At 41.6% G+C, this 27012-nt stretch overlaps 1 protein-coding gene across 1 annotated transcript; it reads right to left on the reverse strand.

The window, feature by feature from the left end:
- On the reverse strand, window positions 1-26953 carry LOC117209190. The gene is made up of 7 exons (XM_033450890.1): window positions 25969-26953; window positions 24132-24275; window positions 18524-18701; window positions 6756-6964; window positions 4366-4457; window positions 3708-3900; window positions 1-3099 (listed from the first exon to the last, which is right to left on the reverse strand). The coding sequence occupies exons 1-7, from the start codon at window positions 26867-26869 to the stop codon at window positions 2819-2821; spliced, it is 1998 nt and encodes a 665-aa protein (XP_033306781.1). The 5' UTR covers window positions 26870-26953; the 3' UTR covers window positions 1-2818.
- Between the last annotated feature and the right edge of the window lie 59 nt (window positions 26954-27012).

The raw sequence follows: 27012 nt of genomic DNA on the forward strand, positions 1-27012 counted from the left end.
TCTGGTTATGTATATTGCTTTTATTTCGACATAAACATCTAAGGCCTAAATCCTACCACAGATATAGAATACAACACGATAAATAACAAAATATGATTGTCGTGTAAACGTGCAGGGATTCTTCGCGAGATGTACAATAAATCCTGTAAACTATAGGAATCTTAAATCTTTTGTCCGCGCCATCCAAGGATTTAACGCCTATTTTCTGAAAAAAGACGGAAGAAAAAAGTGATACGTTCGCTCCCTGCACGAGTTTTTCGTGTATGTAGAGTCATTCTTACAGAGTAGAAAAACGTCGATCGTGTGGATGACAGATCGTAATAAAACGTATTGGACGAGCTTGTGTATATAAAAATAGACCAGCCTTTCGGGGTATCCGTAGCTCTGAGTTATCCACGACTTTATAGGACGATTAACAACATTTGTAACGGATTTTGTTGTCGTTCACGAACGATGCTTGAGAAAATATAACGAACTCTTTACGAATTGACAATGATCTAAGACAGAGGTCAGACTGTGATAATCAGGACACGTGAATGTTTACGATTAAAATACGTATAATCGATTGTTTTCTACCATATAGAAGTCGCTGCTCGATATGTGAAGCGCTTATTTCAATTTACAGATATTCATAATATCCTGAAATCACTGTAACGATCGATCGTTACCGGTGATCAGCTGGCCTTTTCGAAAACAACATTAATAATATGATAAATCTACATGCAAATATATCGACGGGGAGACCGTTCTCCATCCGTCTTGTACGTTTTTAGGCCGTCCCTACTCGATTGAATCTTTTCTTTTTTTTTTTATTTTCTTTTTTTTTTTCACTTCGACAATCCTATAAATACTTCCCTGAAATACGCGATACCAGCTTTCGCGGCCGAAGCTCCGTTTCGCGGGAAACGAACAAAACGAAAATCGTATGCGCGCCTTTCCTATCTTTGGAAGACAAATTAAAAATTATTCAGAAAGATTTTTCTAATAAATTTTCTTTTTAGTCACAGTTGCCTATTATATTAATGGTATGAATTCAGAAATAGAATTCTCGAATTAAGATCTTCAAAGTAATCTAGAGTTTTCCTGGAATATCTTATTCCATATATAATCGCTAAACTATTAACGTTACATTATATTTCTACACGATATCGTATAATAAGAAGCGTTGAGACGTCCAGCGTCGCACGAATTGGACGAAACCAGCGTCCAACGAAACGAACCGAGAGCTTTGAGCGGCTGACGCGATCCTCAAAGTGAAATTCCACGTTTATCAGAAACGAAATGATCGTCAACGACGAAAAGCAACGTCGTTTACACCTTCCGTTGGCCCGGTTAATTTAATAAATTAATGACACGCCGTCGACAACGTCTTTGCTCGCTTGGCAAACGTATCCTCTCTGAAAATCGAACCGGACGAGGAACGATTGGAGCCGATTCGACGACTAACTTTCGCATTGACACAATTCGTTCCGAAAGTAAACGACGATCAGCCGTTTTTATCTCAATTAATGGAAGTTGTTTAATTGAAGCTGATATATCGCGTAGCCGCAATTATCGGAAAACTCTCTCTCTCTCTTTCTTCGTTTCTGTACGCGTGTGTATGCGTTACACGCGAGAGAAACAGTGCGATAGCGTTTTACCACCAAACAATCGAATGCAGAGTAATTTATGTAAAACGTTCGACATGGTTCCCTAGGAAATTTCGACTTATATATAGAAATCGTGTGACAATGTTTGATCGAATAATTAACAAGAGTACGGCGGAATAACTAGAAACCATAGGAATAATCGCGATCGATACTTCTCAATGACATAGAGAAAGCGTAATAAACCTTGGAGTTCTTTTAACACCTTCAGCCATAAAACTGTCGTTTTTATGGCTCGGTACTTTTCCTCCAACTTTAGGGGCGAGCGTATCGATTGTTTTGGAAGGAATCACCCAATATATAAACGAGCACCGGTGTAGAACACAGCCAGTTGCAACACTAGAGCCGAGGGACACGTGTTATCCATTAGATCCTAATAAATAATCGAGCCGCGTACCATGCAGCCGCCAAATTCACCCGCGCTGTCATTTGTCTCGTGATAAATTTTGCGATCCTCCATTCTTCGGTTTCGATTTCGAGATCTTACGCCGAACATATAATTAAAGAATGAGCGGTTCGTATCGCAAATTAAGAGAAATTGACAGCTCGTCAAATTGACTCGCGTACTGTTTGAAACTCGTTTCGAGTACAAAACTCGTTGCTTGGTCCACAACCAGTTCTCTTCAATTGTAAACGACACTTCGGTCACCACCGACGGGCGAGAGAAGGGTAGAGCAAATATTATTCGAGAGCACGATTGAGGAAGGGTGAAAGTTTCCTTGTTTGCGCTTTCTATCCATCTATTGGCTTTCTAGGACGCGATATGCGTAGGCCTGAATTCGTTATGAGACTAAAAACACGACGAAAAATCGATACACGCGAGAAACGTCTCGTTTCGCTGCACCATTCCGCCATCCTCCGTTTTATTCGTCCTGCTAATGTAAACTCGCTAAAACCCATTTGCTTATATGATTTTAACGGAATCCTCTTAACCAAAAACCACAATCACGCTGGAACAACTTTTCCATTAACGTACGCGCTCTTTGAAACAATATTTCGCCGCTTTTTTTTTCTCGAAATTTACATTACATACCAGCAAACCGCAACCTTTACTCGACGGAAACGTTTGAGCTTCATGAAGTTTACAACGAAGTTTTACATTCTCACTCATGCGATTCATCGGGAACAGAGCGAAATATCGAACGTCGTCGGTCAATGATCGCGATATCCTCTTACAGCACGTGCAGGTTCTCGCAGCTCTTACTCTTGCTGTCGTTCAAGCACATCTTGTTCAATATCTCCCTGGCGAGATTTAGGCTGAGCGCAGTCTTGCTACCGTGAAGCTTGGACAGAATCTTCCTCTTGCTACTCTGGCGTTTCAGCTTCTTGTCGCGGCTCTCACGAAGTCGAATCTGCTTGAGCACGCCTACCAGAAGCTCGTCTACATTGTGCTGGATACCGCTGGATGTCTCGATGAACTTACACTCCCTCGACGTTGCTAGCTGCTTACCCTCTTTGAAAGAACACCAACTATTCGATCATCAGAACACTCACTCTCTCTCTCTCTCTCTCTTTTTCTCTCACATTCTCTCTGTCATTCGCTCGCTTCCTTTTCGAGAAGCTTTATCAAATTCGCAGCTCGGCATCTTTGCACAAATGCTTCCGAATCGAGTACCGCGTTTGAGTTACTTGAATGCACCTTAAAACTCTGACAGATTTCTACGAAATCTTTCGTTTCGCGACCAAAGGGAGAAAGAATCGATGCATCTGTGTCCGACTGATCGTTGCATTGTTTGAAGTACATATATGTATGTACGGCTATCCACGTGTGGGACGATTCACGTGTTTGAAAATAATAGGATGAAAATATACCATGGAATGATTCAGGGAATGAAAGTTCTGGTAATAAATCTACGCGAATAATTAACAGGCCTTTTTCTGCGAATTTGATATAAAAATGGTATCTGCTAACCCCGTGATCCTTAATTTGATCAATAGATACGTACTTTTCAATTATTTCAGTTACCTACAGTACTTTTCAGTTATTCGAGCCAGACATTCGAGATCTCTCTCAACGATTTTCCTATTGAAAATGCATTTTGTCTGAAAGCTAAAACTCACCGTTTGCCGTGATCGTCCGACTTCTCGCAAGATCAGACTTGTTACCGACTACAATCACTGATCGTTCCTGCGTGTAGTGCTCCCTCCATAAGTAGTTTAGGGTCTCCTCCGCAACCTGGAAGCTCGTACGGGATACGGTGGAGTAAACCACGATGCACGCATGCGGCTCGTAGGTGGACAAAGAATTCTCTACCTACACGAGATTCGTAAAAGTAATTGCATTAGATACTACTAAGGACCTTCGTTCGTCTTGATAAACTCGTTTAAAATATCTTTTATTCGTTGTTCGATCCTAAATCAAGATGTAAAGATTTAAATTTGTTCTTCTTTCTGCGTTCGAGAAACGCCAACCGTAGTTCTGCCGCAAATATTAAAAGAGAATATCGGTAAGTCAGCTCTTCCGAGTAATTAATCTTCGGAATTAATTAAAATATCGTTGTTTATTTGGAGTTAATTTTCTTCTTTGATTCGCCTTTCTCTAGCCAGGTCCCGTTACTTAGCTATTAACTTGACGTTTATCCGCCATGTCTATCCATCCAAGTTTTTACTTTTGTTCAACAACGTTTCACGCTTAATTGGGTTTCATGTTTATAGAATTTAGGCAAACTCGCGTACTCGGGCGTAGGCGCAAAGTCTTTGAAACGAGAATGGTACTTACGCTCATCTCCACGTGCGGATGGTCGATAAATACCATTTCCGACTCCTCGCCATCCAGCAAAATTGACACTGTCTTTTCCCCGAACTCGTCATCTGTCGAACATCATAACTTTCTTCATAACACATCAATACGAAATAGGACGATTGAAAGAATTGGTGATAAATTAAATTTTGTTCGCGAAGCCTGAAACCAATAAAACTAGTCGGTGAAACGGAAAACAACAGTCTTTTGACAGTCTTTTTTTATCGAGAGACCAGTTTCTAACAGCGACAAAAACAACTGGATCTCTGCACGGTTCCCCAAATGTGAAACGAGTAAAAGGAGAAGCGAAAATGGCCAAACCGTGTTATACATATGTTTATGATAAAAATCTTAAGGTTCCTAGTCTCTGAGTGTTCGTAATATACCAACATTATGTGATTTAACACGTTTAAGCACGTTTAGAATCCAAGTTCTACATTTCAGACACCGTTGTAATATATTCCTCTCAACCTAATTTATTTAACTAGCGAATAGTATCTCGGAAACAACGAACTTACAATATTTTTCCTCGAATCAAGAAAGAATGTCGTTCCGTTGGCGCGAGTATAAATTAGAAAGCATCATCTTGGAGACGCTAAATGACTGATTATTCAAAACAGAAACACGCGAAGGATGTAACGGAAGGAAAATTAGGTGGGAGTATCGTATGACCATGTGTACAGCGTAGTGAACAACAATTGTCCTGTAATAGGCCGAAGGCTGCTTCGACAGGTAGGTGTACAATACTATACAACCATGGCGAAAGGCCACATTAACGATCCGCATTGCTAGAGTTACACGAAACCGCCATTATCGCACGCGGCGAGGATCGTGTTCGTGTGGAACGGAAACCGAGGTCAGGCCATTTGGAAAATCGTCAGCGAGATTTTTCTCTGAATTACCAAATGGACGAGGACCGACATTCGAATATCGTTACGTCGAAACGTACAAATCGAATCGACAATCTATTTTCTACGAAGGAAGATCACCTGATTTAACGGCAAATACGTCGATTAAAAAATCGTGAAAATTCTTTGATAAACGGTTGACCATTTGTCTGGTGATAAGCACGATGACGTAGAGCGCCTAACGAACTCCGTTATTAATCATCATTAGACTGTCTCCGAAGAAAGTCTTCCTTCGCTCGTTTTTCCCACGCAAACAGCTTTACTATAGCATTTAATAAAAAAGAAAAAAAAAAGATTCAAAGCAACTCGCGGGTATGAAAACAGTGAACGTGTTAAACGCGAAGATTAAAATTTGCAAAATAATTGACAAGGAGGCACGGTGAAATTTAATTCCAAAATTCTTCATTAAAAATGGTCGGATAATTAGACATACGAAAAAGTTGGCAAGAAACGGAACACTCGTTATATCCACAACCACTGCCGTGATCTCATGCGTGCATTTATAATTAACGTTCCTCCCCGTATAACCGCCAACTCGTTTAACCAAGTTCCAGCGAGCCAGAATTTCTTTCGCTATTTCTGAACTAGCTTGCTACCAGTGGAATACAGTACCTGCATTCGTTAGAAAGGAATAAGAGAAAAGTTCGAGCATTGACTAAAATATTTATTCGTACGCAAAAACATCCCTTCGGTACACCGGTAGAGCGTAAATTTGCCTGAATTTGAATAAGATATGTTTCGAAGAACCGACCTTTTGCCTGCTCGAATACCTTTCTTTCCTTATCCTCGGTGGAAAAGTAGATCTCGAACCATAAAAACTATGGAATATTTAATAACCAAACACAAGGAGACGTATCGTTCGAAGCCTTCGTTGTATCGGGAAAATCAAAAGAAGTAATTGCGGCAAACTTTGTTCAGTTCTTTTATTTCAGATGTGTTTCCTTGCGTTTCGGTATTAAACTCTTCTACTGGAACGCCAAGCTCTAACCAGCTTGTCGCAGTTCCGGGGTTATCGGGCACAATGGTGATACGATACATACAAACACAAAGAGACATAGCAAAAGAAAATAAAAAAAGCGCGATAGCGAAATTATCGAACCGCTGGGTTATGCTGTAGCAACGGGAAGAAAAGAATAGCCACAGCTCGTGACTCGTTTCAGCAGAATCTCGTTATCGCGCTTTAAACAACGCTCAAAATGTGGTTTCCTTTATTAGAAAAAAGAGAACAAAAAACATAGAGGACGAAAGGAAAATAGGGCTCGGAGAGAACACGGCGAAGTAATCCTCTTTTCGCTTCGCTCTATTATTTACTTCGACGTTACACGCGATGTATAGGTGAAATTTAATTACCGACAGTGACTACAAATACAGAGAAAGGTGTAAAAGAACAGGCAGAAAATAACAAACAATAGCTACTAAATTTTTTATATCGATCGACAGAGAATAAAGGATTTGACTTACCCAGGCTAGCATCGTACGTGTTTATGTACTCGCTGGTCATGAACTGCGAAACCAACGCAGTTTTTCCAACTCCGGAATCACCGAGCAGGACCACTCGATATTTCGAGATCTCCTCCATTTCTTCGCTTTCCGTGCTATCCGCTCCCACGCCTTGTCCGCTGCAGCAGGAACCTTCGAACGGCGATCTTTCACCCGAGACATTGCTATTTCTGAACAAAATGTACAAAAATTTACCGTACAGCGACTATTGTGTTGTCGTGTAGGATCGAATAGCACAGAAGCTTCGACTTAATCGTAAGAAAGTATCTCAATTCGATCTCTGTTAAGAAAGATAGTGTAGTTTCGACCAATCGCGGGGAGACGCAATCGCGGGGAGACGCAATCGCGAGAAGAGACGTCAATGGGAGTCGTAAATTCCCGTTACGATTATAGCAATCGACACCACGAATTGATCGATCCCCTGATTTCCGTTGAGACAATACGGGTGATTCAGTTTGTATAACACTGTGATTCACAGAATTATAAGTTATGTATTTCCAACGCTTAGATTACGCTGTTGAGTAGATATAAATAGATAACAACTTATCGCACGAAGATAAGATCGATATGCACGCTAGAGCAGGACTCTTATAATTGAATTTAGTGTATTAGTGGACGTAGCACTATAGTATACTTAGTAGAGGAGATGGATGTTCGACAATACCGAGAATCGACTTAGATAGTTTACGTGAATTACGCTCCTCTAGCGTTGTGCCTAGACTTAAAGCGTTAGGCGTTAGATTTAGACTTAGTAGTTGACTTGACCCTCCTGATGTCGTAGAAGTAAAGTACATTGACGATGCTGTGTCGTAGGAAAGCTAGTGATGGGTGTGTCTAGCGCACGGGACTATCGGATTTGTTCATGACATTCTTGGTCAGGAAAGTGAGGGCAGTATACATTGCTCCTGATTGGATAAACGGAGGTTGGTGGACTAGGAAGGGCTTAGCCGCCCTCGATAGAAAGTTGCTAGTAGGAAGCATCGTACGTGAGAAAAACTAACTTGCCCGTGTCAAGCCGTAGTAAACAATAGTCTTTAGAAAGTGATTTAGAAAAAAGATATTTGTTGGGTCTGAAGGACCTTAGCTAGCAAATTACTGGGATTTATGATGGGTCCTTGGGACTATTGAGGGTACGCAGCAAGGATGAGCGGACATCTGGTGTCCGTCTGGCCCGCGGTGTATGACCTGGTCCAGGTAGAGAGTCGCCCGACGTGACAGATAGAATGTCGTAAGGATGAATTGTAAAATGTCATAAAAATCATGATTTCCACAGGACAGTCAGGCTGGCGTCTATGGTTTTCGCAGCTACGAGCCCTTCCAGGCCAGATCTATAATTATCATCTATAGTTCAACCAATCATCGATCTCGACTCAATAAAGTCCATCGATTTAATTTATCGTAAGTATATAGAACCCGCTGCGAGAGGAGACCGAATCCTATTAGCGAGCTTCGCTCGAACAATGGATTACACGGTTCTTCGTCAAACATGCACATTTAGTATGTTGCATCTAAATAACTTTTAGTTACGATCGTTGTTTACAGAATAATCCTATTATCTCTCCAAATGCAAAATCATGCCCGTTTCAAGAGAAGGAGAAACACGACACGCAGGAGAAACACGTGAGGATTGTTGGGATTTGCCGAGAATATCGAGAAAATGTAACCATTGTCGCAGTGGCGCGTTTTGTTTCAATTTTGCAGATTGCTTCGCTTACAACGATCGTCGACGTTCTCATGCCGCGAATGTTGCTGGTCCTTAATTAGGGACGAAGTCTGCATAAAAGAAATCCGAGTTGAAACAATCGGTGATCTGGATTGTTTGGAACTGGGATGTAATTCAAAGATATAGAAACTATTTCGAAGAACGTAACAAAACCTTTTGATATTTAGGTGATGCAAATTATAACCGATCAAGTGTGAAATACGAGATTGCATGTTGGCGTGATTCAATCTACCACGGAAATCCAGATAAATATGAATTATTGTAAATAACACGTTTCGTATTTCTCAGAATCTTCCATATGTACACGAAATGTTATAAATTTTCCGACTTTTCTTCCGCGAGAATTACTTTCGACTTATTCGAGGAATCGGGTCATCTGAAACGGCAATGCAGCCACAAAAATAAAAATCGTGGAATTTCGCGACTGTCTCGGTTGTTTTCAGCTCCACTGTTCCAACCATAAACTCGACAAGACACCAATACCTTGCACGAAAAATTTTAATAAACTCGCATCGGTACTCTATCCCTTCTCCATCCTCCACGTTTTCCGAGCAAACGAAAGGGAAAATACGTCTCGACGTGCATCCAGGAGAATGTATATGGTTAAATTGCATCCATCATATCGAATATCGTCGACCGACGACGGAACGTTTCTTCGTTTGCATCGTCGGCGTCGATGAAAAATCGTCGGTTAATGGACCAAAAAGCTCTCGAATCGAATGTTTCGGCCATCGAGGGTTCTATGGAGTTGAGTTGAACGGTAGGGGAGAGATCGTGGTGAAATCAATTCCAACGGCGATTGAATTTCCGCCGATGCTACAGAATCAGCGGAACATTACACGAAACATTACGTAAATCCGGATAAGTTTTCGAAGCCTCTGGTCGATTACACGTGAGCCATTCAACGAAACGAAAAGAACCGACAAGTTTCAATCATCTCGCTGGACAAAGCTGAAATTTTCTTGATACCGAAACTTTCGATTTATCGTATGTTTGCATTACTTTGTACACATACACAACAGATGGGAACGAAATACGAACAAGAAAATTGTTCAAGCAATTCACATATCGCTTAGTGCACGCTGCTGGTGCACATGTGGATCAAATATCAACCCTCTTTGAGTTGTTATTAAATATTCTTTCAATTTAGAGGCATCCATATTACACGTACATCTGGTATGCTTGAAAAGAGCGCATCGGAAAGGACCTATTTGTCGTCGAGAGACATAGCTATAAATTCGTGATATTTTGAGAATAAAACCATTTACGTCGATGTACACTCGAACAAAGGTATTCGCTTCTCCATTCCTTCAATTCGCTACTGTGGCAAGGTGACTTCCTCCAATCGACTGTCACGTTTCACTGCGAGCCCTTATCGATCGTATGACGGGGAGCTACATAATCATATTTACGTGCATAATGTTGGACACAAAGCGAGCGCGTGGAAAGGAGCAGTTGCCGATCTGGGATTAACGCAGCAATGGGTCGACGTAAGCAGCGCGCTTGTCTCGATGCAATGGAACACGAATTTCAACCTAATAAAACGGAAATCTCTGCTTTCAGCCCCTCAGTTCGATTCAGCGAGTTGAAGTTTTACGATCTTCGTCGCCTTGTAACTGCGTCGGCTAACCCTGTCGAGGAATTCGAGTTTTAAATCGGAATTTCAAGGTTGAACGAGTTGTTCGATCTACAGGAAATTAGTAGAAAATTGCCAGGCATTTTATTTATCGGCGAATAAAAATTGCGAATCGATCACGATATGCGCGATTGAGCAGAATAAATAAAAAAAAAAAAAAAATTGTGCCAATGGAGAAACAGCGTGGACACGATCAAAAATGCCCGAATAACTGAAAAGCAGCCGATATATGTAGCGCGTTTCGCGCGACTGATTTTAATTGCGCTGCGCGGCGGATTACACGAGTAGAAAAGCGGACCACTTTGTACGATCATCGTGATAATATTTAGAATGCTAATGAATCCGGCAAAGTAGCAGAACGCGACGAACGTCGCTATCACGAATCATAATTCTCATCGGTTCTTAATTTGCTTGTTGAGTTTGTGTTTTTCTCTGGCAGTGCTATTTGTTATTTTTCCGCGAAAACACTGTGTTTATTCGTTAATAATTTACGTTAATAACTTCGTCCATTTATTCCGAGAATTTATACCCATTTATTCAGAGAAACGCTGTGACAAGTCCAAAATCTCGACCGACGATTATTCAACTGTTCCTTTTACACGATTTTCAAGACTCGGTCTCGTGGTTCCTCTCGATCGAGACACGCGTCGTGTCCCGGCCAAGAACAATGCTTCGTGCATTCCTCCGGTTTGGCACGTGTGTAAGTACACTTACACGAAACACGAAGATGAGGCTGTAACGTGCAGAGTTATATATAAACGGAGGGACGAGAAAGGGAGAGATCTCTCCGGTAAGAAAACGAAAAACCGGTGCAAATATTTACACCGTCTATTTGAAGAGACGATGGAACGCATCGACTGGGCTCATCTCCTTGGATACGATGTAATAATTGGCGTAATAACAGACGATCACGACGAAAGAGAGAGGCAATCTCCACCGGAAGAATTTCTTATCGTCTAGACACAATGGTAGTCGTTTCTTGCTCGACGATCATCTTTCCAACGACCAAACTTTTTTCTGCGACATCTCTGTCGTGAAATTACACGATCGTCGAGGTTCCTCTTTTTCTCCTTCTGTCGTCAGGAAAACACGTAAATTTTCATGGATTGAAAGGACTCACACAGAGAGAGAGAGAGAGAGAGAGAGATTAAACGTCCACATCAACATTGGTAAATTGGCGATAATTTTGTAAAGAAAATTTTCAGACGAATCGCCGAAAAAAGCGAGTCGAGGTTGAGAGCAGAATCCGAATAGCTCGAACATCGATGTTTGCTAGTCACGTTGAATAAGAAACGATGTTGTCGCATCCGAGTATTTCGATGAGATTGCACGCAAATGGAACAGCAAGAAGTTAGAAACAAAGTTGCATTTATCGAATATAGTAAAAAAGCGTAAAAAAGCTAGTGGTTTCGGATTTCTAAATTATACTCACATAGAGAATCGTTCTCACTGCGTTTCATCCAACTTCGTTCTAAATCTACGAAACGCGATTTCTTTCAAGCCAATCTTTCATCGAATCTATTTTCTTGAACGGTAATCGTCGAACGATCGAATTTCCTCGTAGAATTCGTTAATCCTCGCCAGCGGCACATTACCACGGACGAACATAAATTCAGAGTTGGCTGTGCGTAAAAGGTTGACGAGGAACGAGAGGCTGGACGATGGAAACCTTTCGCGTAAGCCAGAGAACCGACCTCCCTGCGTGAAACCTATTTTCCCGGGCTCGTTCCCTGTGGGATCGCTCTCGGTGGTCTAACTAACGCCTGGCCGCAAACAAGTTGTGACTATTTTGAGGGGATTCCTACGATGTTTCGAGAGAACCATCCCGCGATGATTGTACAGAGGAAAATTCGTTGGAGGGTATCGATAGAAGTGCGTCAATGCAAAATGGACATTTTAATTAAAGAACAATCTCTGTAGCAGGAAACCATTTATCATAGTTTCTATCTAATTTCATCCAATTTTCCATCGAAAATTATTAAACGAAAGTCACCTTGAACGAGCTCGTTACGTGGCGTAGAAATAGCGCAACCTTAGTCATTTTGTTCAAACAAATATAAATAAAAGTACTATTCTAGCAGCAGAATGGTTTGCCAGTATGACGCATGAACGTCATAGCAGGCCAATAATTAAAGATTCCCGTCAAACTTTCCGATTAATTCAACGTTGGCTGACAATTACTCGGCCTAGTTCATATGTCATTTGATGTGCGACGTTTGGACCGTTTCCATGGATGAAAATTCGATTTGCTACAATCACTAGCATGCATGAGTCATCAATTATTACTCGCATGTAACCGTAAAGAATCTTAAAGCGTAAAGAACCGTAAAGAAACCGCTGATCTTCCACGATCGGAAAGTGACTCATCCTTTAGTTCGGAAAATCAGTCTTTAAATTTAGTGACCGATCACCTTGCGCGTTGAAACAGACTGCCTTGAAAGTATGTCGCAGAAAAAAATACGAAGACGGTACGTTTACAGAAAATCTGGCAAAATTTCAAAACTGCGTTTCCACTGTAAATAGTGCTCGAACGAGGGTGAAACTCGCGAACGTTCGTGAAAAATATGATTCTTAGATTTCGCGAGAATGACTCACTTACATTATGCGAAATTATTGTGGCTTGAAGCAGATATATTTCTTTACATATACGTATTTAAATGGAAGAGGCTCTATTGGAATTTACTTCTTCTTAATATAAACCAGAAGAAACAGAAATTTATAACGGAAGGACCTGCGCCAGAAATAAAGGAAGTATCGTTGTAACGAGAACGTTGAATCGACGTTGGTTTAAGAACGTTTCATCAACGCTATAAAAACTCTCATACTTGATCTATCGTTTAACCGTATCTAATTCCTCGATCATGGAGCTTTTTCCACGAACTTCCCCACCGTGACTTTTTCTCATCAGGAAGACGGATTACGAATCGCTATTTTCCTCGGCATTACACAGAAGCAGCTCTTGGAGGCTCCACCAGATGTGATTTCAAAATACCTTACAACTTCGATGACTGCGATGGCTAAAAAAATTCTCAGGTTTCAGAAATTCGCATTTCGTTAAATTTTGTCCTGAAGAAACGCGAAATGAAATTATTACAAAGATACACGTAACCGATTATAAATCGGTTCCAGTTATCTCGAGACTATCAGAGTACCAATCTTCGACGGCGATGACTAACAATGAGCTAGACGTACGTCGCGATTGTCGGAAGAACATTGACTCAGCGTCGAGACACGTACGTTGCGAGCCATTCGAAATTCCACGAATATTCCTCGCCGCGTCGTAAAAGCCGCCAAACACGCTCAATATTTTTCACCTTACCCTCTCACCCCCTGACACTCGTGCATCTTTACCGCCACGTGATCGCGGACTTTCCCTCTCCATCATCGGTTACGGGTTTAGAATAACCCAAAGCTCCGCGGTTCGGACCATTCGTGAGTTCGATCTCGAGTTGCTCGCGTCTCCTTTCTTCACGGAAACTTCCTTTGGGAACCGACTGGCTAAGAGAAACCGACGCGCAACTTTCATTGAGTAATGGAGGTCGCTAAAGGTGCGTGTTGCTAATTTCATTTGGTACACGATCGAATCCCTTTTTACTTATCTAACTCGATTTCCTCCTGTTATTTACGTTCAATCTGTCTTCTTTATTTCACTTTCTAATTCTAATTAATGCTATCAGTCATTTGCCGTGACTCGGAATTTTTCGAAATTTGTAAGATACGTTCAAAATAATCGTGAATCAATACATCGGACGATGTATTAAGATAAGAATTTGTTCATTTCGACAGTGAACGAAAACGCTGGTAGCCTTGTCGAACAGTCGATGAACATCACGGCGGAATCAAAATCCGTCTCCACCATGAAATCCATGGAGAGCGTGCAGACCAAGTCCGTGATCGAGTCGTCGACATCCATCAAGTCCGTGACCTCGTCGTCGACGAGGGCGCAGCAGTCCATGGAGTACGAGGAGACGATCGAGTACAGCGACTAGATCCATTATCGTCACACCAAATCACAATTAAAAAACAACAAACGGATACCCTTTTGACGTCGTGCCACGCAGGGGAGAGTTGACACGCGGTATTTTTCACTCGGCTCCAGCTTCGATCCACGTACGATATTATTGTGCTCTCCCGATCTGTTCCAACATTTCCATGTGAAAAATTCGAGAATGAAATAGCCGATGGAAGACACTCGAGAAGCTAGTCGCGTTCTTGTCGACTCCGTCACGCCAGCATGGTTCTATCGAAACGAGATTCAAAGGAAATACGGTTAGTGCGTGGCAGAGAGTCTTTCCTCGTGTCTTGCATGTTGATCTTGGATCGAGCCAGGAAGAACGTGCGACTGTGCTACAGAAGCGGTAGGGAGCAGAAGGAAGAGTACACGAGTCGAGTCGAATAGCTGATGGACGAGTCAAAGCGTTCACGGCCTTTCGAAGTGGCTTTCAAAAATAACCACTCTCTTTTGCACCGCATAGCTGATAATGAAAATAAGAAAAATAAGAAAATGAAGGAACGTTTGGAAGCCTCGACCATGAGCTCTGGCTCTCCTCCAATCGGCGCGGTTCCCCGCCAAATAGCGATTCGCCCTTTCCTTTTCTTCCTCTAAGGATCGTCCCTGATCGTATCACCGATCCTCCTTTAAATACGCAAGCCTCTCCATCATTGTCACGACTTGATCCCACATTTCGTTGCAAACATTCGATTATCTTTGTATAATAAAGTTTCTAAGATATTGTTCTCTGGTTCGTTCAATGCCGATCTCTCACGTTCCCCATCTATAGCGAGCGTTATTGTTGCCGTTTCAGAATAGCAACGAGATTGCTGGTTACTTAAGCGACGTGCTTTCAAAGGTAAAAAGGCAGCTCGTCGACATCCATGCCCTTCGTTGAAAACCGTAAGCTGATTCCACGGCTATCTTAAATCCTCACGGAAAAAGAAAAGAAGAGAAAACGCTTGGAGAATCGTTGAACCATTACGTTTTGTCCATATAATTTTTCAGAGTTTTTTAAACGACTGATTGCCAAAAATTGCTGGAAACGACGCAACAGTAGTTTCGTCGACTGTCGTTAATTTTCACGTCACCCTTAAACTTTCGACCTTGGTGGAACGCGTGCAGCAATTGCAAAAGAAATGTCATCGTTGCTGGCCATGGCGAGTCATGGACGTCCGACAATTCAGCTGGGCTCAACGTCGTTTTCGAGATCCAATTAAACGACGTTAAATGAAAAACGTGAAAAAGGGGCGATACGACCGACGTTTCCCCGTTTACGATTGCTAATATCTCCCCCTTGCGAGAAACGTATTCGAATTAAAATAGAAATCGACCCGTCGACGAAAGCGACATTTCTACGCGATCGACAAAAGTTACTCAAGCCCTTCTCATCGACCGCTTTATTCCATTTGTCGAACAATCAAGAATATCTCCGTTTAGATATAGGATACGATTATGTCATAAAAGATAAAGAGGAAGATTTCTTCGTGCATTTAAAAAATGAAGTTGTAGTTGATTCATTGTCGGCAGCGACGAATTAACTTGTTCGCCTAGTGCGTAAATTATCCGAATGAGAAGGAAAACGAAGATCGTTTGTTAAGTGACAACAAGTAGAAACCGGAAGTTCAAACAACGGTGATACATGCGAAGATTTATAAACGTCATTTCTCAAACGTAAGAAACAGAGAGAGAGAGAGAGAGAGAGAAGTCTCGTTTAAAGGAACGATATCAAGAAATAAATTAGAAGATCCGTAAGAGAGAGAGAGAGAGAGAGATGAATTTGTTCAACGAAATATACAGGGTGGTTGGTAACTGGTGGTATAAACGGAAAGGGGGTGATTCTACGCGAAAAAAAGTCGAAAATATAGAATAAAAATTTTCTTTTTAATTTTTTTTTTTAATTTTTCCATCGAGACACGATCTACAGTGAGATTGAATTCAAAGTCGATTTTCTTAAAAACAAAGCCTCAAACGAAAAATTTTTATTCTATATTTTCGACTTCTTTTTTCGCGCAGAATCATCCCCTTTCCGCTTGTTCCACCAGTTACCAACCACCCTGTATATGACAGTACGTTGGCTTTTATTAATACACAATTCGGCATCAAAAACTAACGTTGAATTTTGCGTACCGATTTAACTTGCATGGCAAATTTGACTGCAAACGAATCACTGGGTAACAATTTGTTGAAATACACAATACGATATAAAGTGCGAAGTTAACCGTAGGAACTCGATTAATTCACTTGTTGCCGAAATTAAGTGCCACTCTCTTGGGGGGGGGGGCATTCAGCGGATGCGAGCGAAAGTTTAAATCACCAAGGTACGAGGATTTTCTCATTTACGACTTCTAGTTTAGGAAAGACAGCCGTCTAAACATGGAATGCCGTGGAAGAAGTTTCCATCTCATCGACAAGCGTGATAAATACGCTCGAAAGTCCGTGAGAAAATGAATATCAGGAAACCATGGAAAATGTCCAGAAATGAATTTTCCTTTATCTCGATAGGATTGCAGAATTATGCGCTAAAAATACGTAGTTGGCAATTGATCGCTGGCAATCGGAAGATCGAAATTTGGAGATTTTAAATTTAGTTTGATACTAATAGGAGGTTGATATAGGAGCCAGAAATTTCATCAGCGTTTTCATTCGTGAAAAAAATAACTTTCAAAGTATACGGTTAGGCCATAAAGCAACTTCTCATAAGAAACAATTTTTTTCATATTTTGTAACATAGCCGAGATATATCAGCAGGATAAAGATATTACCTGCGCCGCGTGTATGTGGAGTTTCCCCCCATGCGTGGGCATCATATATGAAGCTCGTAAATTTTTGCAATCTCGCTCACTGTTTTAAAACATATCCTGATGAACGTCCATTAACCGAGAATCATAATCGAAATTATTTTCCACTTCGACGTACCTCCTTGCGTGAACTTTCGCTTTTTAATTCTTACCTAAATGTCTTCGTTAGAAAAGGGGCCACGCGTTTTAACGTGATCGATTTGTCAAGGATTTTATCACGACGCGAACGCGATTATCTTATCGAACATAGTATCTGGAACACGATCCCCAAATAAACATGCCTTTCCTGCGCTTATCACCGGCGAATTAAATTTTCGGCATGGTAGCTCTGATTGTCATAAATTTTTATCGTGACAATCAGTTTAACGGGGACGAAGTACAAGCGCCATTCCCATGGGTACGAACGATTTTTCTCTGTCAGGGAAGGGAAAACTTATGGCCTCTCGTAACGAAAGTCGAAGGCAAACGAATGAAAGCGCGAACGTAGCGCCACGATACTACCTCTACCTCTATCCGGTCGGAAATGTCATGTGCTTCATGGTTGCTAAAAAAAATGAATTTTCGAGAGACGAAAGCAAAAATCAATCGATCTTCGTTCATGACTGAAACAGCTTGTTTCATTAAAAGCGACTGGATCGAAGAGATTAATTTACAAAACGAATAATTTAAACGACTATTATCGCGATGCTAATGCGTAGAAATTAAGGATATAGGGATCGATATCGTTGGACTGAAATATATCGTTGAAGACGATGGCCGAGGTTGGCTCGAAGGTATTAGAATCATAATAGGGAAGACGACAAACGTGCTCCATTAATTCCGTTTCCGCTGAATCCTCTAATACCCCCGAACAAGCGTGAAAAATGATGAGGCGAGAGCGATACAAATTGGGGGACAAGTAAGCGCATGATTAACATACTGTAATTGAAATTACGGCAGTCGGATTCGATGCCGAATGCCTCTGGAAAATATATATAATACAAAGAGCGTTGAATCCACGTTGTATTCGATTTCTGTAAAAGTTGGAGGACAAAAAAATTTTCTGGCAATATTATGATGTTAAACGAAATATCGATGTTTTAAATTCACATATTTAGTGGCTGAAAAACCAAGAATGAATCACGTCGCGATGCAATTAATTATTAGCAGGGCAATGATATGAAAATTGAAATCGGTCTGATAAGTTAAATCCCAGTGATAGAGAGTGATCGATGGAACGAGCATGTCGCGCATTTTGCCCGTCATTGTTCTCGTTCTAGATCGGATTCAACGCAATTCAATGGAAACGAAAGGAAGCAAGAATACTGATCCTGCATACGGCGGACCGCTCGATTATCGGCTTTGAAATTCCCGAAATTGTAGATCGTTCGATCGTTCGCTTCTATTCAAAAAATATTAGAACGCGATATGCTTCAAATTTTTCGCCCAGTGCTCTGCACAATCGTGGCACCATACAAATTCTTAATTTTTCAATTTTCGTACGTTTCGCTTCAATTATTTCCTACTGAAACATACTTATAACGAGTTTTCACAATCGCATACACAGAAAAAACATAATTCTTAACAAGGATTAATTACCTGCTGCTATTGACAGAAGTGTTGCTCCTGCTACGTCTCGAGATAATCGAATCACCACGATTAACGACGCCTTTATGTGTGATGCTGAATGCCCGAAGTCTATACAGATCCTCTCCGGCTCTCGGATTGTACGCTTTCTCTGGTAAACTATGTACTCGCGGCCTGATGTGATCTGGCACTGAAACATATTGATAGACAGTTAATTAAAGCCAGGCTATTAGTTCAAATAGGCGAACAAACAATATAAACACATATCGCTTGGATATTCGATTAATTAGATAGTTATCTTCGTTTTGCATTTGCTGCCTCGGTTATTCGTCCTTCCGAATTTCTACGAACGTAATGAACGTCAAATAAATCTCTTAAAAATTTATAAGACAAATATATACGTGTACGTAGGAAGAGCCGTTTTCACGCACGAAGAAGAAGACAAATAGGGAAATTTTAAGAATAATTTAATCGAAAAATGCTGTAAAAAGGTACTACAATAGGACTGTCCTCATCGCATACCAATCGAAGACTCTCTTTCCGCTGTCCGCGCATACACACGATTCAACAATCGCGTCGGTTCGCACTTCAAGATACTTTGTCTTACCGTGGTTAATATTTCTACATACTTACATACATATTGGAAAGTGACGAGATCAATTTTAAGCCAGGATTACAAGGACGTTTCATACGTCGCGTATTGTACGTGCACTTTTTCTGTTGTACGGCTGGATGAGTGTCTTATACGCTGCGTGTTACACGCCGATACTAAATATTGTATCGCATTGCCAGCGTGCTGTGTTTCCCGCATGCGACACGCGACAGGCGGCGTAAAGAACGTCTGTGTAGTTCCAGTCTTAAAGCGAAGGGTACGCGAAAAAAAAGTAAATAAACCGATGGAAGAGTGAAAGGCAAAGAGCTTGATAAGTTCACATCTGATAAAAAGAAACCCTCGATCTACGTTAAACAAACTACCACCATTTTTTTTTTCTTTCTTACTTTTGGAAATTCTCCAATTATGACGTGACGCATAGTAAATATACGAGCAAAGCTTTCGAAGCTTCGAAGGCTTCCCAATTTCCTGTTCGAACAGCTTGCTAACTATTGAAACGCTTTTTCTCCCTACTTAGCAATTTTGGTTCGCTCTTCTTTCTTCGCTCTTAAAATATAAAGGGAAAACTGTGTTCGAGTCATCGTTTTGTAATACATGAACTTGAAAACTGTTTACAATCGCCGTTTCAATCACCAAAACTCTCGAATTCAAAACGAAAATTCCATTCGCCAGCCCTGTAAACTCCGCAGAATTTCATTCGCTTTTTCAACGCGGTTTAATGCAACTGGTTTCCAACTAACTTCCATGGTATACCGTCCTATTCAACTTTTTCAATATTTTTCTGTGGGCTCCATCGCATCGATAAATATTTATGTAGGTATAATGTAGTTTAGCCGAACGACTATAATACGCGAAGAATTATAATCTACGTCACGTTGCATGTACATATATTTGAATAGAAGTATTACTTAGCAGAAATGCGAAATGAAGGGGGACCTTAACGTTCGGACGTAATCCAGTATTCAAAGGGTCTGCGAAATACCATAACAGACCATGGGTCTTCGTTCAGACCACGGTTTACAGCGCGGTCGCAACCTGCTCATGCATACTACATCAGATCCTATGAACCACCCAGGGAATGGCCAATCGTGGAATAAATTTCTGCTCAGAGTCTTGCAATTATTTCTATAATCTTTTTATTTATATATCCCTTTATTATCGAGTTAATTAAATCTTCAACAGAGTCCGTACCCTCGGATACATTCAAAAATACCTCTACCACCTACGCAATACGTGCTATTCGTGGTTTCATCCACGACAAGTCTGTTTCATCTGTTGCAACGAATAGTGTTCATTCTCTAATTTATATCGATAATATCAATACGTTTTAAACTCTCGTCTATTCTGATTTAACAATAGAAATATCGTACTACTGAGCCACGAAACACGTGCCACAGAAATAAAAATGAAAAATTAGACCTTTCCAGATTCAAAAACTATTACAGCTAATACTGTATCGTTGTAAGTTTGTAAAGTTTCTATGAAAAGTTGTGGATTGGTCATTTTTGATCGTTCTGGTAGTTCAGATGAATCGAAGTGGCCAAAAATTGCACGATCTCCTTACTATCTGTATCCAATAATGAATAATCGAATTCTTAGTGGACGAAGCAGATGAAAATGGCAGCTGAGGAATCGTTGCGTCAAACGAACGGCCGCGGAAGAAATAATTTTACCGGTGACCTTGCACGAGCAACAGTTCGTTAACATACAAGGACAAGTTCCAAAGGTGGATGAAAATTGAACCAGGAACACGTGGCGTACACGACGACCGACAAAGCGGGCATTTAATGCGGTTACAGGTCGACGAGGCACTCAAGAAGTTCGTCTCCCGAGCCGAGTATCTAATTACGGCAACGACACTGGCTAAAACTTTGCCTAGTCGAAATTAGCGGCAAGTTTTCATCGATTCGGAGGGAAATTCCAATGCCCTCGAGCAATAGGAAGCTTAGACGAGCAAATGGGAGCTTCGATGACTATCATTTGGAACTACGAATGAAATCCGATCTCCCAAGGTATTTCGGAGGTAGGTCGAGAAAAGATAAAGCTCCCGCAAATTGAGAAACAGCGAGAGCACAGATTGAACTTGTTACTACGCTCAGACCGGTCTAGAAATAAGAGTACAACGAGGCAAATACAACGGAGGGATTGGATGAAAAAGTAGTACAAGTGCATCTTGCATTAAAAGCGAGATAAGTAGAGAAAACAACATATTAATTACGTAGAGAACTTTGTCACGTCTGTATATCTCTACTAAGCTTTCAGAAGTACGTGTAGTAACGTGTTCGAGGCATACGGATTTCTCTGTTAGATGTTACCCTTATTTAGATTTTTTGACAATTAACAAAAAAAATTAATAATTGGACGAAAACAATCAAATCATAAATTTTATGTCTAATTCTTTGTCAAGATAATCAAGCTTCGAGTTAACTTAAATCTGACTCGCAAACATTTTCGGCTCGTTTTTCCTTTTTCTCTGAATTAAAAAAGAACGGTAGTTCGCATGAAGCTTAATTGTCCACAATTTAGGTAAAAAACACAATGCCCGAAGGCTTTCTCGAAACAGAAGCAGCACAAAGAAGTAGAAGGCGGTGAATAATTAAATCGGACGCAGAGGAAATGACGAAGCCAATGGAGAAAGCAGGAAGAATCCCGAGGCGTTCGAGACAAAGGCGACCCGTGTCTGACCTAGTCCGTCCTATTCCACTACGTTTATCCTATCGACGTATATATCATCGCATCGCATCGGTTCGGCTCGTTTTATACGCGTTTTATCTGAGGAATCGGTAACGGTAAATGGGAATATCACCGGACTCGTTCTTCTCTCTAAATATTTGCAGACTGGCAAAAATACGCCGAGGAATTTTTGCCAACAAAAATTCGCAATATTGCGCGTGCCACGGAAAAGAAGCCGATCATAAAAGCATTCGACAAAAACCACGCTATCAAAGAACAACGCTGCCGACTGGCGAGCGTATCTGAGCATGTACATTTCCGCGATCATTTTTCCCTACTGAAAACGATTGTGTCGAACGTTTTGTTGTCGGTTATCTCCTGGACACCCACATTTCTAGCGCTTACTCGTACTTTTCCTCTTATTCGCTGCGTTATATTTTATACAGAAGGCCATTTCTCCGCTCTGAGATTTTTTTCATCGTATTGGTTAAAAAACAAGAGGAAGAAAGAAAAAGGAATGGAAAGAACGATGTGTATTATCATTTAACTGCAAATATTTATCCTCCGCTTATCGTTAGATATTTTGTATATTTAAATCTCTCATAAATAACTATATAAACAACTGCAGTCTAGTTTATCATCGTGCATATCGTGTTTATCATCATAAACATGGGAACAATAATTTACATGTCGCATCAATTTTCTATTTCCGACTAGTACTCTCGGTTATTAATGAGAATCCGCCAACAGTCGGGAAAAAACTCATTATCAGACGAGATTATCATGGCGATCTACGAGAACGTGTCTCATTTTTCCGCGTTCCCCTCTCTCTACTGCTGTTTCTCCACCGGAATGTAACTGGTTGACCAACACGGCATCCTAACATCGCTAATCCTAATATCACATGTCGACGATGGTTTTGTTCCATCGACAGAGGTCGTCGTTGGCTTGGTTATTTGCGGAAAGTATTTACCCAACGGACGTCGGCCGCGTAATTAATTTCCGCCGTGCAGATACGGCCGTCTCGGATACTCCTGGGTAATCTGTCAGTTTGATACGTTCCGCAGCTTCAATGCCGCTAGGAAATCCATTCAAGGGCAGATCTACAAGCTATCCCCACCGCGAAACATCGACGCACGGGGGCAGGGATTACCTTCGCGATCCTGTTCGCGATATTACCTAACCCCCTCGATGGTTCTTCAACCGAAGGAAGCGGAGGAACCTTTCCTTTTCCACCCTCGTTGTGTTGAAACGAAGATGAAAAAGCGTTTTCAATGTAAATGGAGTTTGAGCTCCGTGGCATCTACGCGAATGCAAAGCGATCGAAGTGACTGAATTTTTTTTACTTTCCTTTGTTTCTCGTTAAAGCGCAACGACGTTTTCATGAACGAATAGACGTTAGATATTGGAAAAATTCAAGATTTAATAGCTTCGTTCAATCGAGACGAATTTTCATAGGGATTTGCATGATTAGTCGATGAATGAACGAATTCGGCAAGACCACGTTGAACATCGTGATTGCACGATAGTTCACGCTGTTAGATTCAGATATAAGGTGACATAAACATAGACGTGTATATTTATTTCGTTGGGGGAAACCTCGTTCCACATTCGAATTGCGTATCGAAAGTTTTAAACCAGGACAGGCAGCGCGGTGCCGTCGCTGCTTCCGATACCATTCAATGTAAACAGTAATGTACGATTAAAAACGCCGGTAACAATGGTCGATCTGATAACTCGACCCCGTTCTACTGAATCTGCCGTTCAATTGTTACGACTCGGTTACAAAAATTGACAGGAAGAAAAATATCGTGAAAATTCCTACGTCTAACTAAAAGCTGGAATGCCTGATAAAGTTATACGAGTAAATATAATTCTCTGTCATTTAAATTGCTCTGAAGAAAGAAAGATCCAGCAATGATAAGAATTTCCGACCATGAAACACGCACAGTCTGCTTTTACATAATAATCCATCAAGCATCAAAAACATATTTAATATAAAAGTTATTATACCGCTGCTGTATATACCAGTGAACACGAAAAGAATTTCATACATTATAGAAACAAAAGAAATAACTGCGAACGAAGTATTAATAAAATGCTTGAAACGTGCTTTCACAACCACGATCTTAAAAACCAGAATTTAATAAGGTAAATTGAAAATTGACTGGAAAATGTCAGCTCTGTATACAAGGTAATCCAGCTGCGTCTTTCCACTCCATCTTTACGACGTCTACCACCTGCCACCATCCACCGTCCTTAACCGCGATCAACGACCAGAAGACCGAAGAAATATCGCGTTCGACAGCCTTAACGATGGAAATACGTGCTTACCGGGTAGCTCCAAGAAATTGGAGGTCCTTCGTTGCCTGGCGCGGGGGTGAGCGCTGAAGTTCAACGGACCCACGTTCTCGTTGCTGACGTTCGACAAATTGGAGCACTGGCTGTCGCGGGAACCCCGTCTGGACGCGAGGTAGGCTGCAACACAGAAACGTCTCGGGCAATTTCATCAAATGCCGGTGGGGAATTCGCGTCGCGTACAACGTTCAAAGGGATCTGTCGCGAATAAAGGCGATCTAGAATCCCTGGTAATTGCTCGACGCCGTTCTCGATGCTCGTGAAACGCGCTCGTGAACGACGATTCCTCGCGACCATGGCGATGACCGTTAACCCCTGACTTTGAGCCTGTTCCAACGCGCGTGCAAAAGTTGTGCGCCTAGCTCAAGGGATTAAAGATCGAACGGTATTACAGAATTAATCGCTCGAAATACGGGGATCAGCCTTTCGTTCCCGCCGGCAAAAAGAAAGTTGCCGATGGCAAGGGAAAAAAGGAACGCGAGTGGGAAAGGATACCGGCTGGAACGAATAGGACGAAAGCTGGTTTTATTCGTAGCCTTTAAACGAAGATCCAATTGGGATTGGTAAGACGGTCCGGGGAAAATGATTACGTCGAGCCAACTTTTAGTTTCTCGGTAGCCCTTTCCTTTGTTTGCCACGTGACGAGATAAAGCACAACGCGAAAGGCCGAGTAACATATTATGGAAAATACGTGACACGAGACTCGAAGAACAAAGCGACTGACTCTGAAACGCACGGGCTAATAACGACGTTGTTATTAATTCCAGCGAAGCGGAGGTAGGAAGAACATCATGCACGGTAAGATGGTTTAAAGCGGTGTAATTATGATCTCTGTGCCGTGCAGCCGCGAGAAAACGGGGACGAAGTTTATACAAAACAGAATACTCTGACTTTAAGAACAATGGGATATTTTAACCGGTAAGCAAATTGCGTTCTCGCTGGTACCAACGAATCGAGAAGCGCGCCTGGCGTTTCCGAAATATATGGAAAATTCCACTCCTGTTATCTTTGACGAATCTGACTTCTTCGAACAACTGTGTCACGTGGCCTAGTCGTTGTTCACGTTTAGCTCGATTACGAAACAATTGTCGTCGATTACAAATTGATTAAAAAATTTAACTTCGGAAGTCGCGTGGCTCGTTACCGTGTTGCACGCTTCGAACGACTCGGGGGAATCAGCGCGAGATGCTACCAGCATTAATTAAAACCGATAATCCTGCCATCGCACGTGACATTGAAAAGAAAAGGAGGGGAGAGGAGAAGGAGGAATCGGTAAAACCGATGGAGTAATGGCTAATGATTTTAATCCTATCGACGATCCCCCTCGTTGATCGCCACGCGAGAGAACATTGTTCCGCAGATGCTTCAACGACTGAATAATTAGAGGTGTCCGGAAAACGATGTATCTCATTACGAGATAATATAATTTGCGATTTCACTGGACACGAGACCCGCCCACGCGATAACGAATCGATAATTAACTCTCTTTCCCTCGTGCAACGATAGCCCCGTTAATTGAATCTTTTCCGCGCTCGTTGCACTTTGCAAAGTCTTTTAAAATACGATTCCGGAGATTCTTTCGACGAGAGAATTACGAGTCGACGATACGCTCCCCAAGATTGACCCATTTTGATCCAATAAATTTTCAATTAAGACTTCCATGCTGTTTTTAAGCGAACTTTTGACAAATACAACAGAGAACAACCTTATTAATATCCTTCGAAAAACTTTGCTGGAAATGAATTTTATATTGTTCGAGACTAACGATAAGCGTACCGATGTGTCGCCTTGTGTCATGATTTATTTTACTCACCGAGACCACCCTTCATGGAGCCTCTTCTCCGAGGGCTAGAGAGCAAAGTCACCTCCGTATCCGCGTCCCCCATATCAGTCAAGTCGCTGGTCGATCTCCTCGACATATTTTTTCCATTTCTCCCATAAACATCCCCCGTGTTCTCGCTCTGGCTCTTGCTAGATTCATTTAAGCATCCTTGACTGCGATTAAAATGACTGCTCTTCTTGCTACCCTTCTTACTATTCGGACTGTCATTTTTATCTCGGAAAGATCCTTCTACGCAAGACGTTCCGGATCCGTTAGTCTTGTAATTCACGTTGCTCTGATGATCCATATTCGTTTCAGAGTGCTTTGGACTAGACGATCCGTGAGTCAAAGAGGCGACGATAGTCGGAGACATGGGATTTTTAGAACCACTCAATCCGAAACAACAACTTTTACGATGATCGAAAGATTTCAGGTTTTTGGAACCGAAATTCGAGGAACTAGGAGACCTGACTGGCACTATAGGCGAGACAGAGACCGGACTCCTTGGCGGATAACTCATAGTCTTCCCTAAATTTTTTCTACTCTCGGAGAATTGAAAAATAGGAGATTTTCTATTCGGTGAGTGCAACAGGTCCGGGGTCGGACTCTTTGGACTCCTACATCCCTGACGAACGTAATAACTCGGACTTCTGGGTCCTCGATCGGGCTCGTTCAATCGTCCAAACTCCTCGAAATCGAAATTTGTATTGGGTGTCTCCGGATAGTATTCCGGAGGGAACTCAAAAACCAATGGCGTGCCCGGTGATTTGCTCACAGACAACTGCGTGGGACTTCTGCGTCCACCGATCGGGATTTGAGGTAGTTGCGGTAGCTGACGGGGACTTCGCGGGGATTTTAGATGTATCGATTGTCCGGGACTGTTTGTCGCCATCTCAGCTCGATAACTCGATGAATGTCCCTGCTATCTCTTTTGAACTCTGCTTGTCCTTTGCCTAATATTTTTTCCTGCCTTCGTGATTTTCTTCTCTCTCTAATTTACCAACAGAAGGCAGAAAGCTCCTCTGCCATTGCGTT

The sequence above is a fragment of the Bombus bifarius genome, unplaced genomic scaffold, assembly GCF_011952205.1.
Source record: "Bombus bifarius isolate JDL3187 unplaced genomic scaffold, Bbif_JDL3187 scf7180000007967, whole genome shotgun sequence".
NCBI lineage: Eukaryota > Metazoa > Arthropoda > Insecta > Hymenoptera > Apidae > Bombus > Bombus bifarius.

Excerpts from the sequence above, each read along its gene's own strand:
- LOC117209190 (XM_033450890.1), bottom strand. The coding sequence starts at position 26,869 with ATGGCGACAAACAGTCCCGGACAATCGATACATCTAAAATCCCCGCGA. Across the intron at positions 3,901-4,365 it reads ATCCGCACGTGGAGATGAGC|GTAGAGAATTCTTTGTCCAC; the intron begins GTAAGTACCATT and ends AATCTCGTGTAG. Across the intron at positions 3,100-3,707 it reads TCGGACGATCACGGCAAACG|AGGGTAAGCAGCTAGCAACG; the intron begins GTGAGTTTTAGC and ends GTTCTTTCAAAG.